The sequence below is a fragment of the Saccopteryx leptura genome, chromosome 1 (genome assembly GCF_036850995.1).
Source record: "Saccopteryx leptura isolate mSacLep1 chromosome 1, mSacLep1_pri_phased_curated, whole genome shotgun sequence".
Lineage (NCBI taxonomy): Eukaryota > Metazoa > Chordata > Mammalia > Chiroptera > Emballonuridae > Saccopteryx > Saccopteryx leptura.
This window is the reverse complement of record NC_089503.1, coordinates 193,703,146-193,723,378: the sequence shown is the minus strand read 5'-3', so window position 1 is coordinate 193,723,378 and position 20,233 is coordinate 193,703,146. Positions and strand designations below refer to the sequence as shown.

At 44.5% G+C, this 20,233-nt stretch overlaps 1 protein-coding gene across 7 annotated transcripts in view; it reads right to left on the bottom strand.

Moving 5' to 3' along the window:
• MTR (5-methyltetrahydrofolate-homocysteine methyltransferase) overlaps positions 1-14,141 on the bottom strand; it is a 111,039-nt gene extending 96,898 nt beyond the window's left edge. For 2 of the 7 annotated variants that reach the window (XM_066383744.1, XM_066383737.1), the window contains exons 1-3: positions 13,821-14,141; positions 7,251-7,465; positions 518-607 (exon numbers count right to left, since the gene is read on the bottom strand). In XM_066383744.1, the coding sequence (XP_066239841.1) occupies positions 518-607; positions 7,251-7,465; positions 13,821-13,854 (339 nt within the window). In that variant the 5' untranslated portion in view covers positions 13,855-14,141. Of the gene's footprint in view, positions 1-517; positions 608-7,250; positions 7,466-9,652; positions 9,748-13,820 lie in introns of all 7 variants that reach the window. The other 5 variants (XM_066383749.1, XM_066383753.1, XM_066383733.1 and 2 more) reach the window with 4 other exon arrangements.
• Between the last annotated feature and the right edge of the window lie 6,092 nt (positions 14,142-20,233).

Here is a 20,233-nt window from a genome sequence, read left to right as displayed (position 1 = left end):
GGAGTTGATGCTTCCAGCTCCTCCCCCCTTCTCTCTCTCTCCTCTCTCTCCCTCTCTGTCTCTCTCTGTCTCTCTCTGTCTCCTCTCTAAAAATAAATAAATAAATAAATAATTTTAAAAAAATAAACATACACTTAAAAATAGTTAGAATGTAAGTTTTATGTTACATGTATTTTGCCACAATTAAAAAAAAGGAAACCAAATATGCAAACTAATACTTTAAAAGGCCTCATAAAACAGTGCACTTTAAAAGGCCTCATAAAACAGTGCACACGGCCAATCATTATGCTTTTATCAACAGTCGCTGTGTAATAAGCATCACTTTTGATTATTACTTGCCCATAAAAGAAGCCAGATGGAAATGAATGTGCTGCTAAGTTCATAAGCAGAAAGAGTCATACCACTTCCCTGTCTGAGCACAAATAATAGATAACTAGGCATTTGCTTCAGGTGGTCTTCTCATTAGCAACTAGCAATTGGTAAATGCTTTAGTTATGAGGGAAAACAGAAGTCTTACCAAGTGTTCCAGGCCATAGTCAGCTTGGGCAACATGAGTGCTGCTAAAAGTGTTTGTTTCAATGATATCTGCCCCAGCCAGCAAGTAGTCCTGCAATGTGACAGTAATGGCAATGCTGAGTTTTAGAATCCCTGTCCCCAACAGTAAACATGCCTCTTCATTATCATCACCCCCAAACAGTCTCCGACCACTACTAAGCAATTAGCACTGCACTGGAGGCTAGAGATACAAACAGAGGCAAGACTTTCACAGAAAGGCATGTGTTATAAATAAACACAGAATTCTAATTCAGACAGGTTCCCACACTAAGTTCCATGAATTGAATCAAATTCCCTAAACTCTCTGAACTCTGCTGGCCTCGTTTGAAAGTATTATGATCCCATTTCACAGGGTGGCTGTGTGATGACACATAAAACATATCAAGTGTCTAGCACAGGACAGGCGCACAAGAAACATTAGTTCCATTTCCTCACCTTCCCACTGCTTCACTACAGTCAGATCCCATGGAGAACTCTACTGTCTCTAGACCTCAAAGCTGACCACAATTGTTTTCATCCACAGCTCCTAGTCCCTCTGATGTGGATCTGCATCCTCACTAAAATCTAGAGGGCCCAGTGCCCTCCTGTTCTCCCTGCTTCAAGCCTTTCATCCTCATTTCACCAACACAACTTCAACCTGATGAGCCTCTAGAACTCTCAACCTCCTAGATTTTCCGACAGTAAGTGAACCCAACCCCTCCTATCTGATAAAACCATTTGCAGAAGAACTGGGCAATGAAAACAAAGATTTACACATTTACAAGTCAGACACGTCCTAAATATCCATCAGTAAGGAAACAGCTAAATAATCCATAACATATCCATTTTATTACATGCCATGTGGCAGTTAAAAATCATTGTGTGGCCCTGGCTGGTTTGCTCAGTGGATAGAGTGTTGGCCCAGTAGTGTGTGGAAGTCCCAGATGTGATCCAATGTCAGGGCACACAGGAGAAGCAACTGTCTGCTTTTCTTCCGCTCCTTCTCTCCCTTCTCTCTTTCTCTCTCTTTCTCCCTCTCCCCTCCCGCAGCCAGAGGCTCAACTGGTTCAAGCATTGGCTCTAAGAACTGGAGATAGTTTGGTTGGTTTGAGCATTGGCCTCAGGCACTGAGAATAGCTCAGTTGGTTTGAGCATCGGACCTAGACATGGGTTGCCGGGTGGATCTTGGTCAGGGTGCATGCAGGAGTCTGTCTATCTCCTCTCCTCAAAAAAAAAAAAAAAAAAAAAGAAATCATTGTGTATATCTACATATACTAACATGGAAAGATTTCCAAAATATTGTTGAATAGAAAAATAAGATTGATATGTAAAATCGATGTGTAAAGCATGACATCATTCATATATATATATATATATACACATGTATACAGAGTTTTCTGCAGACACATATTTATCCACATCCACATACATATGTACACACACACACACACACACACACACATAAGATTAGTTAAGTAGCCCTGAACAGATAGCTGGGTTAGTTAGAGCATCTTCCTGAAATGCAAAGATTATGGGTTCGGTCCCTCATCAGGTCACATACAGGAACAGATCAATGTTTCTGTCTGTCTCTCTCTCCCTCCCTCTCTCTAAAATTAATACATAAATTTTTAAAAATTTTAAAAAAAGATTAGTGAAGTAACTGACTATATATATAGAATAGAATATGAAGTTATTAAAACCATCTTTCAGAACACTTAATGCTCAGAGTATATAATTAAAATATGCGAATTTTAGGACAGTAGGAAGTAATATACTCCCAGTTTAATTTTAGAAGTCTCAACTATAGAAAACTAAATTGAAATGTAAATTAAAATATGCAAAACATCTCTTGGTATTAATATTATAAGTGGTTTTTATCTTCTCTTATGCTTTTTTATAATTTGTAGCTAGACCTGTTTTTTTTAACAATTAATGCATACTGTATTTATAATTAGAGAAAAAAATTTTCTAAACTCCCACAGACTTGACTATTCCCATAATATAAAGTTAAAAGGTGCTTCCCTTAGCTCAGTGGTCGGCAAACTCATTAGTCAACAGAGCCAAATTCAACAGTACAACGATTGAAATTTCTTTTGAGAGCCACATTTTTTAAACTTAAACTATACAGGTAGGTACATTGTTATTAACTTAATTAGGGTACTCCTAAACTGGCCAAAGAGCCACATGTGGCTCGCGAGCCACGGTTTGCCGACCAGGGCCCTAGTTCATTGCCCTCTTGCCACCTTTTCTAGCTCACTACCACACTCACGGGCTCCGCACCAGATGCCCCAGTTCCAATCCTAATCTCACAAGTTAAAAAATGTGTGATCTGGGGCAAGCTACTTAATTTTCATGCTCCTCCGTTTTCTTATTGAGAAAGCTATCAAAATTAAAGAACATTAAAGACAGCCCTTCTAGAGGCTAATAGAGGTTTCAAATATGGTTTCACATCGGTCTCACACCATATTACATGTAATGCCAGTGGCAGGGGCCAGGCAGGTCCACATTGGATTCAGGCAGACTGTAAAGAAACTATGGACCCAGAAAGCGTTGGGCCATTCATGTTTAATAAAGTCTCGCAAGGGCAGGCAGATGAGCAAACAGGAAGGGGCAAACCATTTCACAGTAATGAGCAGGCAATCCGCCATCTGCAGTCTGCAACCTGCCTAGAGCGCAAGCACCCATAGTCTTACACAGACTATACACACATGGCACTGCCACATGCTCACACACTAATCAGGCAAAGTGCTTATAGCTGGTAAACCAGAGTGCAAGCCTAACACACAGCTATTTTCCCCACACTATATTAATAGCGATCAGCTAGTCATGCCTGAGGCGTTCACCAGGCCGTAGTGGCGTGAGCCCCCGCCCTAATCGTATGATTGAAAGATGGACCTCAACAACAACCATCAGGGAACTTTCTTTAGAGAGACAAAAGGAGAGAAAAAGGGACAGAGAGAGAAAGAGAAATATCAAGTTGTTGTTCCACTTATTTATGCCATCACTGGTTGATTCTTATATCTGCCATGACCGGGTGCTGAACCCACAACCTTGGCATGTCAGGATGATGCTCTAGCCACCGGACCTACCCAGCCATCAGGGAACATTTTAAAAAGCAAGATTTACTACTTTCAGGTCCTGGATGGTGCAGGCTCTCCTGGGGCCACAGAGCAAGGAAGGATGGGGGTAGGGTATGTGAGCAAGTGAGCACATGTGAACTTGGAGTCAGCCTCTTCTGAGGTCAAGGGTGGGGTCCTAGGGTTTCACAAATTCACTCTTTTTTGGCAAATTTAAAACATAAAAGCCTAACCTGTGGTGGCACAGTGGATCAAGCATTGACCTCGAATGCTGAGGTCACCAGTTCAAAACCCTAGGCTTGCCCAGCCAAGGCACATATGGGAGTTGATATTTCCTGCTCCTCCCCCTCTTCTCTCTCTGTCTGCCTTCTCTGAAATGAATAAATAAAAATAATTAAAAAAAATATAAGAGTGGGAATTAGGGTACAGGAAGGGAAAAGCAAAGTCACTCAAGCAGTCAATTATATAGGTTATTCACAGCTTTCTTAAAGGGAAACTTGGTGGGTAGGAGTGGCCTGATTCCCTATCTAGCTTTTTAGCTGGAAACTGTGTCATACACTTTCAATATGTTTATTTGAGGTACATGTCTTTGAAACATGTCTCTGCAATTAAAAGCTTAATATGAGGCTCTTACACTACACATATAACTCAGAAATTCCATTACACTTGAATATCTGAGGATCTGATCTATAGTCACTAACTCCGCTGGAAATAACTAAGTGTGAAAATAACCCAGTCTTTTTCTGTTCTTAACACACATGGTCTCTACATTCAAAGACTTCAGCTAATAAATATTCTCCCAGGAATGAAAGAGCCAGGTATACTGTAATGCTGGTGTACGGCAAAATGGCCCCTCACAGCAGCGGGCAGGCAATCCGCGCATCCTCAATCCCCAAGCACAAGCACCTGTAGCCTTATATAGGGCATACACACATGCTGCTGCCATGTGCTCATGCACTAATCAGGCAAAGGGCTTGCAGCTGGTAAACTAGCGAGCAAGCATAACACAGCTGTCCCACATATACTTTATTGTATTACAGACGTTTTTGTTTCATGTACCTGTCGTGGGAACCTTGTTCTATCTAGATGCCTAATACACAGGACAAGGATTTAAGAAATGCACTGCTCACAAACATTAGGGGATCAGGCAACATGCATCTACCCCAGTACTTTCAGCCTTTTGTCTAGTGCATTTTCACCAATGAAATAAAAGTTGGTTTTGCATCTCATTTGCATAACTGAACAACTTTTTTTGACTTGTCATTTGCTTTTCTGATGTTCTTGTTTAATAAAAAATAAAAAAAAATCAAGCCCTGGCCAGTTGGTTCAGTGGTAGAGCGTCAGCCTGGCCTGCAGGAGTCCTGGGTTCGATTCCCGGCCAGGGCACACAGGAGAAGCACCAATCTGCTTCTCCACCCCTCCCCCTCTCCTTCCTCTCTGTCTCTCTCTTCCTCTCCTGCAGCCAAGGCTCCACTGGAGCAAAGTTGGCCCGGGTGCTGAGGATGGCTCTATGGCCTCTGCCTCAGGTGCTAGAATGGCTCTGGTTGCAACAGAGCAACGCCTCAGATGGGCAGAGCATTACTCCCTGGTGGGCATGCCGGGTGGATCCTGGTCGGGTGCATGCGGGAGTCTGTCTGACTGCCTCCCTGTTTCCAACTTCGAAAAAATACAAAAAAATAAATAAATAAAATGCTTCTTTTTTCATCACTTCATATTCATTTTAAAATATCCCCTAATTTTTGTGAGTATATTTACTGAGTACTTACTGCTTACAATACACTGTTATAGGTAGTAGTGATTCAGTAGTGAAAAAGAGGCAGAAATTGTTACCCTCAGGAATTTATATACTCTAGTGATAATCCACATGATAAAAGCTGCATGGCATGATATTCACATGATTCACCAACTGTATTAGAAGAAGCAAGTTTTGTAACCACCCCAAGCAATTCATACCCACAATGACACTGCCAATTTCAACATACTGGGATTTTATGAGATTTGACTACATGTTCTCAAGGCCTAGCAGAAAAACCGAGTTACCATTCTCTCTGCAAAACCAATTTCTTCAAAGACCAATTTTAAATCTTCTAGTACCTACACTTCCCATTATTACCAAAGGAGAGGTGTTCTTAGTTTTCTTTAAATGAAAACCATTCTGCATCTTACTTAGAACAAAGTTTTGACCACCCAGTAATATCACCCTTCTATACTTAATGAATCACTTAACCACTCAGTGATTTGTTTAGGTAATCTTTTTCCCTATCAACATCTACAATAGTAAGAGGGCTCCAGAAAATAAAACTTTCTCACTTAACTAGTTGTAATGCCAGTGGCCAAGGCCAAGCAGATTCACATTGGATTTGGGCAGACGGTAGAGAAACTGTGGAGCCAGAAAGCGGGTCATTCCCGTTTAATAGATTCTCCCAACGGCAGATGAGCAAACAGGCAGGGAAAACCGCTTCTCAGGCAAACAAACAGCAAAAATGGCCCCTCACAGTGGCAGGCAGGCAAGCAGGCAGGCAGGCAGGCAAACCACGCTGAGCACAAGCACCCAGAGCCTTACATAGACAATCCACACTGGCGCTGCCACATGCTCATGTACTAATCAGGGAAAGTGCTTGCAGCCAGTACCAGTGAGCAAGCCTAACTCAGCTGTTTTCCCCACACTGGTGAATAAGTTTTGCCCTTCTAATTGAATCCAGATCAGGGAAACAGATTAAATCACCTTAGTATCTCTTCCAGTCATAATTCTATGAAATTCCTATGATCACTTATGAAACAATTTAGTTCTATGTTTACTTTTAAATTTTAAAAGTATAGCAATATCCAGTTATTTGCTTGTGATCTTTTTATGTTGTCTAGCCATGTTTACTTGAGTCAAAAAAAAGAATTGAAGAAGACAGGTGACTTAAGTAACATAGTGTAAATAGAAACTAATTTGTCCAGGATATTGTGGTTTTTCACTGGAGTTTAAACACCTTAAAGACAGAAAACCTACTTTCCTCCTCTCCTTCCCTGAATGCTCACCACAATATATGACTTTTTTTTAAATTTAGTGAGAGGCGGGGAGGCAGAGAGACAGACTCCCGCATGCGCTAGGACCAGGATCCACCCAGCAAGCCCCCTAAGGGCAATGCTCTGCCCATCTGGGGTGTTGCTTTGTTGTTCAGCAACTTGTTCCAATGGAGCCATGGCTGGAGGAGAGGGGAGAGGGGAGAGGGGAGAGGGGAGAGGGGAGAGGGGAGAGGGGAGAGGGGAGAGGGGAGAGGGGAGAGGGGAGAGGGGAGAGGGGAGAGGGGAGAGGGGAGAGGGGAGAGGGGAGAGGGGAGAGGGGAGAGGGGAGAGGGGAGAGGGGAGAGGGGAGAGGGGAGAGGGGAGAGGGGAGAGGGGAGAGGGGAGAGGGGAGAGGGGAGGTGGAGAAGCAGATGGGCGCTTCTCCTGTGTGCCCTGACTGGGAATCGAACCCAGGACATTCACACGCCAGGCCAGTACATGACTTTCATGTGGGGCCCAGCGCCTGCTTCTGAACAAATCTTCTCCTCCTGTATCCTCCAGAGCACGCAGCAGTGTGCTGCCCTCAGTGCATGAAACTGCATGAAGAGTGAAAGACTGAAAATATAAGTACCTGGGACACTTTACCTTATGGATTTGATAAATGACATCAGATTGAGTTATGCTTAGAATGTCATTGTTGCCTTTCAGTGGTCTGGAGTGATCTTTAAATTCCTGACCGCGGAAGTCGTCTTCACTCAGCTTGTGCCGCTGGATCATGGTCCCCATCCCTCCATCCAGCACCATGATCCTCTCTCGCAGAATGGCTTCAATCTTGTCACACAGGGTTTCCTGCATGCCTGCTTTAAAGAAAGTGAAAATCTGACTTTAAAAAATGAAAGGAGAAAAGAGAGTTTAAAGTACTTTATAATCATTCACTATAGGAAGTCAACAGTGCTCATAAAAAATGTACTCATACTGCCATAACATTAGAAAAATGCTCCAACATTAGAATAATGTTGTCACTAAATTATTAAAATGCCTAATGCAATAAAAGATTGTATATCACACAAAAATCACCAGTGACAGTGACACACCAAACCAAAGTTAAAGTGGGCTGTAGTTACTGTTTCAGAGATGAGGAAAGGGGGCAGCAGAGAGCCAAGTGCTAGGTAGGCCGGGTGGGCGGGGCTGCTGAGCTGTCTTCAGGGCTGTCTTGCCTTTTGTGAATTCTAGGCTTGAGCTCCCTTCATAGGGAGATACATGGGGAGATATAACATGGATCATTGGAAATGATCAATAATTCCAAACTCCATTTAAATTGGTAACTTTGACAGTCTTCCCCACCTAGTGCCAGAACTAATAGCCTACACACAGGGATTTACTCACCTCTGCTCCACGCATGAAATAATAACTGGCTAACACCCTGGAACTTCTCATCTCTCCCATGTCCTGGACTTCTCCTCATTCCCAGCCCTGAAAAGCCCCTGATGCCTCTCCTTCCAATCCTATTTTCTGGTTTTTGAGAACTACTGGAGAACCACAAAACCACACTGCTTGGAGCCATCGATAATTCCTAATGGGAAGCCACTTCTTTACCTTTCCTTGGCAACCCTCCACATCCCACATCTGCTGTCCCAAACCTCTGCTTTCTTTTAGCACCAAATCCTTCTCATCCTTTTCACTCGATGGGTGATTTTACTAAGCCTATTATACAAAGAAGTCTACTGCTGGGAGCTCCTCAAACTCACCCCCTCCACCTCAAGATCCTCTTGCAGCTTGCTCAGTTTTCCTTCTCTCTGCATCTAAGGAAGAGCACTCGGTCACCACCACCCCTATACTTCCCACTGTTCAGTTCACCTCAGCACTTATACCTCAACAATCTCCAATTCTTATAATCTTGATGTGGCTTCCTCCTCCAATACTCTACTGGAATTATTTTCTAAAATCATCAATGATCTTCACATTACCAAAGCACTCAGCCTCAATCTTAGACTCAGATTTCAAACTGTCCACCTGATTTAGCCACCTAGAACATGCACTACTCCTCAATCTATTCAAAACCAAACTCGCTCAATTCTATCTGATACTGGCACCACTCTTCCCAGAAGCTTGACCTGAAAACCTCAGTATTGTCTGACTCCTTATTCTCCCAGATAACTAACATCTACTCAGATCTCAAACCCTCCAGATTTGGCCTCCAAAATAATGTCCACCTGGTCCCACCTTTCACCCACAGTGCTAGCCCTTCTTCAAGCTCTCACTAAACAACCCAGCCACCAGAAATCCTGGGCTTCAGTTTACATCCATGGAAAATAGGAATAATAATACCTACTCTGACTGCCTCAGAGTTGTTTTTCAGGTTAAATGAGATCATAGATGTGAACATGTTTTGTAAACAATCAAGTGTCCCATAAAGGTAAGAGATCACCACCTCACCACTGTCCCCGGTCACCTTGTCCTCCAGTCCATTCCATGCACCACTGCAAGATTAATCTTCCGAAAGAACAATTCTAAATCAGTTCCTGCCCCTGCTCAAACACCTTCAACAATCCCTGCTGCCTACCAAAGTTAATACAAGTCACTCAAAACAAATCACAGTGATACCAGTCTGTCTTGCCAACATTTCGTCTGTGCTCCCAAAGAGGGGAACAATGCTTTAGTCAAAGAAAGCTGGTTCTATACTACCTGAGCTCCTTGGAGAAAAAGATTACATCTATATCAACTCAGTTCTATCCCTAACAACAACAAGGACAATACCTGGCACCTAAGTGTACAATGAATATTTCCTTAATGAAGATGGCAAAAAAGTGAAGGAAGATGCAAAAGAAGAGGTTATTCAAAACCCAAACCAGATATGTATGAACCAGATATGTAAGCTGGCATTGCATGCAAATTTACAACCCTGCCCTGCCTTACTATGTAGAGTCTCAGGTACACAAAACCGGAACAGGGGCTACATGGTGGCTACAGAGCTGTTTGGAGTGAATTATCCCAAGCAGGCTTCAGGAAGGTTGCTCCAGAAATATGTACAGCAAATTTTCAAGTACCTAATTTCTTTTCCAAAGGGCATTACATTTCTTTTATGGTTCACTGCTCACTGGTCATTCTGTTTATTGATGTGGCAGGTAAGAGAAAACACTTCCTGAAAAAACAAAGTTAAGATCCAATGATCTGACCAATACTACTTCAAGTACCAAAGGGGAAAAGAACACTTCTTGGGAAATGTGAAGAAAAGGTAGGGCATTGATGAGGCAGGTATAACAGAAAGATAGGTAGGCATCAGGTAGAAGTCTAGTCATTTCAAGCTAAATAGAGCAAAAGCGGTGTGGCATTAATGTGGACACTCCACGATGTGACTGTCCTATCTGCTATCTGCTAATAAGCACCCAGAGTTCAATATGACTAATCCAATGATGACAGGACAAGAAAAATGGAAATCTGGGCTCAAGTCCCAGCTCCTATAAGTAGCTATAGGGTTTTAGACAAGACTTCATATTTCTGCAAAATAAGAAAATATCAACCCTGCCTTTGTCACAGGAACTGTGATTATAAAATGAGATGATGTGTTTGAAGGCACACCTCAGATGTGCTGTGCAGTCAAATCACATGTCATGAAATGAGACATATATACTTAACTACTACTCTGAGTATGTCACTATCATCATATAGCTAAGAAAGAGTAGAGCTAGGACTGAAACTCTTAAGGCTGTATTCTGTAGATTACAAAGTCCAGTGGGCTGTGAGAAAACATCATGTAAGTCTGCAAGCTCTCAGTCCTACTCACATTGGAGCAGGAGGCAGAATGACACATTTGCAGGTTTGGAAATGAATATCAGTCAGGCAGAAAGTAGGCAGTACTCAGTGAAAACAATAAAATACAGAGTTTCAAATGTGGAATGAAAAAAAAAAGATTAAAAACTTTAACTTATATGCCCAACAGAATTCCTTTCTTCTTAAAAGAGTATAGGCCCAGTAGCCATGACCATCACAGCCAGGCACGTGCAGGTTCCCATTAGATTCAGACAGATGGTAAAGAAACAACAGAGTCAAAAACTGGTGGGCCATGCCTTTAGTCTAGCCTCGCACCTGGCCTGTGAGTAAAAACAAACACATGGGGCTCCAAAACTCACTCACATGTTCTCCGGTTCCACAACCAGTAGAATCGTTTCCGGTTTTTCCTAGAATCAAAGGCCCCACCAGTCTCAGCAGAGCTCACATGAGCCCTCACCTCTGTTCCCTATCTGCACACCTACTCCCTTCCATTCTCTGCAAAAACATGGCTTCCATATCCTTCCTTCTTCTTCTCTTAAAACTTTCTGGCACAAAAGCTCCTTCTCCAGCACACATTAATATAACAAAGCCCCTTCCCAAGCAGGAAGGTAATTAGCAGTTTCATCAGACAGTGCAATTCACGTGGGCAGCGGCCATTTTTAACAATACAAGTGAGCAAAATCAAATAACACAAATTTTACAAACTCATTTGCCCAACAAAGAGTATAGCAGTAATCCACCCTGAAATAAGATTATGTGACTCTGCCTGACCTGTGGTGGCACAGTGGATAAAGCATCGACCTGGAATGCTGAGGTTGCCAGTTCAAAACCCCAGGCATGCCCGGTCAAGGCACATACGACAAGCAATCAATGAAAACTAAAGTGAAGCAGCTATGAGCCTGACCCGTGGTGGTGCAGTGGATAAAGCGTCAACCTGGAATGCTGAGGTCGCTGTAAGGACCAAGAGAAGATCAGAAAATAAGCAGGGCACTAATGGAACAGAGAACTTAAGGGTTACAGGCAGGTTCTGCTCCTGTTCTGTTAGGAATAACATGCCCAAGGTCATTCAAGAAGAGGGACAGATAGGGACTCTGGGAGGCTGAGAGAGAGAAAAAGAAAAAGAGACAAACGTTTGATTCTATTGGTTAAAAGACCCTTATCAGAAGTTTAGGTTTGGAATTCGCCAATGAGCTAGACCCCAGCCCCTGTTGCTATGCTATGTGCAGCCCCCTTAGCAAATAGGTTACCGCCACATCTGCTTCTGTAGTAGGCTTGCTTGCTTAGCTTATAAAAAGATTTAGCTGTGAGCGCTAGGTGCGATTCCCATCTGCAGCTCCTTGTGAGTACAGTGTCTCTGGACACCTCGGGAATTTGCCCCTGCGCAGGTTAAACTGGCCAATAAAGTAACATCTTAACTCCTGAAAGTCTCCGACGTTTGTTCTTGTACCCGATGGATGTTACAGTCGCCAGTTAGAAACCCTAGGCTTGCCAGGTCAAGGCACATACAGGAAGCAACTACTATGAGCTGATGCTTCCTGCTCCTCCCCCACCACCTTTCTCTCTCTCTCCTCTCCCTAAAATCAATAAATAAAATCTTTAAAAATAAATCAATAAAGTGAAGCAGCTATGAGTTGATCCTTCTCATTCCCCTGCTTTCTATCTCCTCTCTGTAAAATCAATAAAAACAACAACAAAAAAAACATAACAAGTATGAATGGGAATTGCATGGATAGAATACAAAACTGCTCTGCAACTGAGATCCTTAAAAAGCCCACTGCATCTTCATTATCCCACATGCTCATTTATCCTTTAGGGGATAACAGATTTGTTGGTTTAAATTGTGTACACTGTTGTTAGCGTCAGGTATTCCCCAAGCTTTTCCAGTAGGGAATTATCAGGGGCACCTGATCACCATGGCCCCTGCGGAACCCTCTTATGAGAGAGTAAGTCAGAGTGAGCAGTCATTGAAACGTTTCTCTTCCAGGAAGAACAACCCCAAACCCTATTTATCTGTATTTAGTCTAGAACATTGTGTACATTTTAGAGCAGACTCCCCTAACATCTTTTCAGTGAACACTACATTGCTACATAGATTTTTGGAATTTTTTTCTTTATTGACTTGAGAGAAAGGAAAGGAGGGAAGGAGAAAGGGGGAGGGAAAAGGGGGAGGAGAAAGGGGGAGGAGACAGGAGGAGGGGAGAGGGAGAGGGAAAGGGGAAAAGGGGGAGGGGGAAGTAGACAGAGAAGGTGAGAGGGAAGAGGGAGGGAAGAAAGAGAGAGACATAGATTTGTTGTTTCACTTATCCATGCATTCATTGGTTGATTCTTGTATGTGCCCTGACCAGGATGGAACTGCAAACTTGGCTATGGGGAGGACATTTTAACCAAAGATCTACCCTGTCAGGGCTTTCTGTAGTTTTGCAGTCACCCACTTAGAGGCATTCTGCTGCTGATACATTCACAGGAAAGGGAAATCACATATTTTCTTTTTTAGTTAAAAGGGAAGGGGAAATCCAGAAGTCCCAAGTAAAAGACATTATTCAAATACTACTATATGATACCCTTTGAGAGGGACAGGTCTCATTCTATTGCAACAGTGATAAAGCATTTCTCAGTCACAGGTCCACTAGTGTCAAGAACAGTCGTACCCTTACCACTTACGAGGATCCTACCAACAACAGGGTCACACGCTCACCTGGGAGATTTCCTTCGGAGTTGTGAAGTGAGTATCTACCCTCTTCCCGGAGCAGCACAGCTACTGTTCTATCCCTATTAAGTTCCTCTTGCTTCTGCATTTCCCACCTCGAACCTACACGTTTCTATGGCTGTATCTGTGCACAGAGACCCACAGCTCACGATAAAACAGAAATTACATTCCGTTCTCGTACTAAGTAGCTTTTTTCTCAACGATGAACCTACCAAAGTCAGAATTCCAGAGGTGCTAGTCCCCATTCCGACCTGCTGGGCCCCTGCTAAACTTTAGGTCCTAGCGCGGCGAGTCTGCGCACTGGAGTTTGCAGAACGACGGTTCCGACCCGAGTGCAGAATAAACACTCCATGTAGTTTAAGTAGTTCTCTGCGTTTCCTTACCCGGCTCTCTGCCCCTTAACTCCCGGCTGAGCACAGCAGGTGCTCAGTAACTACCTACTGAGTAAGAACAGCGTTGTCAGCCGAAACTCCTCGCTGAATTAGGCTGTCAAACCGAAGTTCTTAGTCGGGCTGAGGAGTGCTTTCCCAGCACGAAAAGAGGGGTGTGTTGGCGATATGACACCTGGTTTGTCGCGGGAAGGAAAGAGCGGGAGACACGTGGGCGCTCAGCCTGCGCCGACAGCCCACAGGCACCGCCCGTCCGAACGCGGGAAGCCTGCGGGTCGTATCGGATGCGAGCACCTCCCTGGGGACTGGGAGCCCACAGCACCAAACCCGGGGCCGGACGAGTGTTACCCGAGGGCGTGCGCTTCTGCAGCGCGGGTGACATGCCGTCGAGCCTGCTCCTCCTGCTCCTCGGGCACGGGGCACAGTCTCCACAGAGGACGGCAGACAGCGGGCTGGCCAGCGCCGGGCTGGACACAGAGGCCGAGGGGCCGGGAGCCGCAGAGTGGACCGGAGGGGTAGAAGGACGTAATCCTCGGCCGACCAGGCCCTCAGTCCCCGGGATCCGAAACCTCAGGGCGCAGACACGAGCCCCGCGCGGAGCTCCCGCCCCGGGACTGTGATTGGTTTGTATGAGCTCTTCGCGGCCGCATTGGCTGTTAGTTTCAACCAATCGTTTGAGGGTCGCCCCGGGGTGCTCTAGATGTTTTGCGCGGGGAGAGCGGATGTCCGGTCCTCGCGAGGCTTCAGGCACCTTGGCGCCCCAGATCCGGAAGTGCGGGAGCGCGCCGGCTCCGACTGGTGGAGAGCTACAGTGATAACCTCGCATGTGTGTGCGGAACAGGAGTGGAGGACCTCCCTGTGTTGCCTGGCGCTGGGCGAGATGCAGGTTAAGGGTCCCTTATTGACAGTTAATATTTATTGAGCTCCTACAGTGTGTCGGATATTGGAATGCAAAGACAAACTCCCTCACACTCCCACCTGTGTTCATAATAATTTACGGTCAGGGCACATACAGGAACAGTTCAATGTCCCTATCTCTGTCTCTCTCTCTCTTGCCTGTCAAAAAAACAAAACAAAAAACTAGTAATTGAGCAGAAAAATAAAAACCTGCATATAGGGACTAAGAAAATACTGGATTTGGTCAGCTTTAGCCAAGAAAGTAAACTAATGATGACTTGCTCAAAACAGAGGCTGATACACAATTTCTGGAATTTCTGCTATGATAGGGGATTGTAAATGACTAAGCTGCGTGAAAGATTGTGTGTGTGTGTGTGTGTGTGTGTGTGTGTGTGTGTGTGTGTGTGAGACAGAGACAAAGAGAGGGACAGATAGAGACGGAGAGAGATGAGAAGCATCAATTCTTTGCAGCACCTTAGTTGTTCATTGATTGCTTTTTCATATGTGCCATGACGGGGGTGGGGGTGGGGGTCGGTGGGAGGGTCCAGAGCAGACCTAGTGACTCCTTGCTCAAGCCAGCGACCATGGGTTCAAGCTGGTGAGCTATGCTCAAACCAGACAAGCCCGCATCAAGCGGACAACCTCGGGGTTTCAAACTTGGGTTCTCCACGTCCCAGTCCGATGCTCTATCCACTGCGCCACCACCTGGTCAGGTAAGCTGCTTGAAAGATTATTTTTCAAGAGACACATCAATAAACTTTGTGAGACAGGTGATAATTTAAAAACTAGCCTTTAAAATCTCAAGATCTTCAGTTATTCATTTCATTCTCTCCTCCACTCACTCCATTCCAACTGCCCCCCCAAGTATTACCATTGTTGGTAGGTATGCTATTCACAGTTTTATTGTTCATTTTGTAGACTAAGAAATTGAGGTATAATTATATACAGAATGACAATGGCATGCAAACTTGGGCTTAATTTGTTCTCCATTTTCTTTTTTTTGTATTTTTCTGAGGTTGGAAACGGGGAGGCAGTCAGACAGACTCCCGCATGCGCCCGACCGGGATCCACCCGCCATGCCCACCAGGGGGTGATGCTCTGCCCATCTGGGGCATTGCTCTGCCACAATCAGAGCCATTCTAGCGCCTGAGGCAGAGGCCACAGAGCCATCCTCACGCCGGGCCAACTTTGCTCCAATGGAGCCTTGGCTGTGGGAGGGGAAGAGACAGAGAGGAAGGAGAGGGGGAGGGGTGGAGAAGCAGATGGGCACTTCTCCTGTGTGCCCTGGCTGGGAATTGAACCTGGGACTCCGCATGCCAGGCCGACGCTCTACCACTGAGCCAACCGGCCAGGGCCTCCATTTAATTTTTTTAGACACATTTGTTTTTCTTCCCATCTACCATGTCCTGTATTTTCATTCTCAAGTGCTGAGATGTACCCTTCTCCCAGCTCGAATGGTCTGACCCCGAACTTTTCCTTTAGACCAGAGATTTTCCTCTGCTGTGTTCCAAGAATATTTAAAACCTGCAACACTAACCTTTTCCCTTAGATTGTCAAATAAAAAATGACAACAGAGAACACAGAATAGCTGTCTGGTATTTATGAATCAAAATTATACCTATTTTTTTGGTCCAGTCAGCAAAAAATATATATTTGTTGTGCTGCAGAACTTTAATTATTCATTTATGTGTGCCATGAGATGAAAATGGTTGAAACTCACTGCTTCAGACCAGCTTCTTCGAAGTTTCCCTAGACACCGTGGTGTCCTGCAGCTCCTTTGGCCCCCTCTATGTGGGCCCGTGATTCCAACACGGGACAAAAAGCTTCAGATGGTCATTTTCTTGACGCTCTGATTGTCCATCATTAACCCCTCTCATGAGCAATTTATTCTTTTGACAATTATCAAGGAATGGGAAAGGTAAGATCAGAAAGTGAGACCTGGCATCACTCCCATCCCAATACTTTATAATCCACATGTCTGATTTCAGAATGTCCTGACCAGGGTCAATAAGCAACAATTCACCTTTAGCAGATGGGGAAAGACAGAAAGTTTTAGGGTGGGAGTACAGGGCCTTAATTAAGCATTCCCCCAAATAAGTAATATTTCAAATTGCTTCTAGAGATTTTTACACCCTAGGTCAATGCACCTTTTAGTAAGATTTAGAATGGGTGAAGAGCGGGGTTTTTTTTGGAAAACTGGGAGAAGTATGCTTATAAAAGTAAAGTGACAAAAGAGATCCCTTGATAATAGGAAAGAGCACCTATGGAAGTTGAAGATCTAGAAACGCATTAAAAGCATCCATTTCAGCCCTGGCCGGTTGGCTCAGTGGTAGAGCATTGTCCTAGCTTGCGGAAGTCCCGGGTTCGATTCCCCGCCAGGGCACACAGGAGAGGCGCCCATCTGCTTCTCCACCCCTCCCCCTCTCCTTCCTCTCTGTCTCTCTCTTCCCCTCCTGCAGCCGAAGCTCCATTGGAGCAAAGATGGCCCGGGCGCTGGGGATGGCTCCTTGGCCTCTGCCCCAGGCGCTAGAGTGGCTCTGGTCGCGACAGAGCGACGCCCCAGAGGGGCAGAGCATCGCCCCCTGGTGGGCATGCCGGGTGGATCCCGGTCGGGCGCATGCGGGAGTCTGTCTGACTGCCTCCCCGTTTCCAGCTTCAGAAAAATACAAAAAAAAAAAAGCATCCATTTCTATGAAGTACTTGGACATCTTCACATGCACGGGTACTCCTTCTGGAAGACCACTTCTCCAACTCATGCATCAATTTGAATTTCTTCCCTCCCCTCTCCAGCCAGCCACTGGCCTGGTGATTCCCACCTTTCCTCATCTCTCTAGGTGCTACTCAGTGATATTCAAACTCACACAAACATGCACCATTGTTCATTCAGTGCTTATTCCCTGCCCTGTGCCAGGTCTCGTGCTAAAGGACACAGAAGTGAGACAAATGTCTGCCCCCGGTGACCTCAGCCTAGCAAGGAGGCCAACTCAGCACAGCGCCAACTCAGGGCAGTGTGTGAGATGCTTAGAGCAGGAACAAGAACAAGCTGTACAAGTAGCAGAGATTAAGCCTCTTATGTGAAGGTTGGGCTGGGAGAGAAGGCCTCCCAAAGGAGGAACAGACCTGAAGGGTGACCTCCCCAACATCTGAAACATTAGAAACACAGGAAGAAAGGATGACATGTTGAAAATAACACTGCTCAAGGGAGGCTGGGTATGAGATGTGCATGGGAATAGTGGCCAGAGAGAAGGCAGCTTCCCTGTTGGCCTTCACTGACATGAACACATTGATTTCCTCATATCTGTTTGCTTCTCCCATTAGCCAGTCACACGGCAGAGAACGGAGGTGTGAGGAGCAAATGGTGTTTTGGTTGCCAGCAGTGGTTCTCAGCCTCCCCTGTACCTTAGGCTACTCTGGGGGAGGACTGATACAAATGACCGTGACCTCCCACCTCCACCACTACCAAATATATATATTTATATACTGCTATATATCACTACCACTGATCGCAGTGGTCTGGAGTGGGGTCCAGGCATCCGGAATTTTAAAAGCACCCTTGGTAAATCTGATGTGCATCTGCAGTTGAGACGCAGGAGTGGAACATGTTGGGAAAACCCGGTCTGGGAAAGAAATGCTCCTGGCAATGCTGCATGGAGAGGCCCTCTGAGTTTCAGAGCAGCGTGAGGCTGTCAGCACTCCAAGGGGCCACAGGAGTCAGTATGCAGCCCAAGGGGAAGGCAGTTCTGAGGAGGGTGGCCATTCCTGGTGTTCGCCAGTGGTCATTTGGGTAATTTCAAAGTACTGATATACATTGAAATGCAGACCATAATACCATTTTATTGTTCATACTGAGTATTCAAAAGCTCTTTTTTTCCCTCTACAACTACTACAGGGGTGGCCAAAAGTAGGTTTACTTTTGAAAACTCGAGTTTATTTTTGTATTATTCATTTATTACTGTATTATTTATATGTATATTGTATTATTTGTGTAAATAATGAAGGCTGGCAATTTCAGCACTTACGAGATTATACCTAAGTGCATTTTGCCATTCTTTTTTGTTTGACTTTAGAGAGGAAGAGGGAGAGAAACATCATTCTGCTCTTGCATGTGCCCTGACCAGTGATCAAACTGGCAACCTTTGTGTATCCAGATGATGCTCCAACCAACTGAGCTATCCAGCCAGGCTGATTTGTGACATTCTTTTGAGATAAGAAAGCTGTTGTCATAATCATAGCCTGAATGTTTTTCCATATGAATAACTGTAAACCTACTTTTGCCCTCCCTTGTATTTATATACTGCTCCCAAAAATTAGGGGATATTTCAAAATGAATATGAGGCAATAAAATATCCCGATTTTTGTGAACAGTGTATAATCTTTCTCCGTCTCTGGTAGCTGGCCTTGTGAAACACATCATGCATTTACTGTACGTCTGCCACTTTGGATTCTTGGAAGCCCCCAAGCATGGACAAGGACTTGCAGGTATGGCTTGGAGGACCTCTCCCACCCCAAGCATTTCTTCTGCCCCTCTGTCTCCCAATCGGGAAGTCTGAACTCCAGAGGAGATACATGGGAAAGACTTCCAGACCTGGGGATCCTTGGTGAGGGCTTCTGGACAAGTCACATCCACCTCCAGCTTCCACCTTAATAAAAATGACAGTCTGTCAGTTGCTTAACTACTGAGTTATTAATTAACGAATCCAAAAGAGAAAGAAATCTTGCCTCCTATGCGGCTTCCACCTGAAATACAAAGATGCCCCAGACAGGACGGTACAGTCCCTGCGTAGGTGCTGGATGTGTGAGAAGCTCATGGACACAGTTGGGCACACTCAGTGCCTTCTTGTCAAATAATCCAGGGAAACCGGGGGAATTTGTCAGACTGGTAACAATTAGCAATGTCTTAAAATACAAGTTTTGGACTTGGTATCATTTAGATTTGTTTCCTTTCACTTCAAGGCTGCAGAGAATGCATGTCCAGCTTCTTATTTCATGAATATACAGGAATCAGGGACACAGCAGGAAATACTAAGCCACATGTACTCATCTGAGACCAAGTCACTGCTGGGACTTCTATGTGACAAACCAGATGGCACCAACCTTTGCCTGATTGTTCACATCCCAGCCTGTCCAGTGAGAACTTCTCTAATTCTTTTACACTTTGATCAGTAATGACCCTTTCCTTTACCTTTAATCCAGTGGTTTTCAACTGAGGGTTACTAGAATCCTCCACGGACCTTTGAGGAAATAAAAATAAATATCTAGGTCTTAACTCAGACCTTCACACCTGAAATTTGGGTTAGGGCTGGGTATGCACACATTTTTAAAATACCTAGTAGGGATGCTGGAGTGATCTCCTAGGTAAAAATTACTTCCTAATCCATTCCTCCCAAGTCCACTCATCACTCACCTCCAATTGAGTCATCTTTAACTCCTCATCCCAAATTTACTCTCTACCCAACAAGCAAGTCTCTAATTCTAAAATCTTTTTTTTTATCGATTTGAGAGAGAGAGAGACTGGAGAGAGAAGGAAACATTGACATAAGTTGTTCCACTTATTTATGCCTTCATTGGTTGATTCTTATATGTGCCAATGTGCCCTGGCTAGGGATCAAACCCACAACTTTGGCATATAGGGACGACACTCCAACTAATTGAGCTACCCAGCCAATGTTAGTCTCTAATTCTTTAAGGAAGGCAAAAAGTAACCCAAGTGAGAGTTTTTAAATATAATGGAAGTTTTAAGTGAGGAAGTTTGTGGTTAACAAAGAAACTGGCTATTCCTTGAAAAAATAAGCATGGATTCTTTTTCTTTTATAAATTAAGTTTAATTTATAATTCAGCTTCAGAAATAAAAATAACCTCTAAAA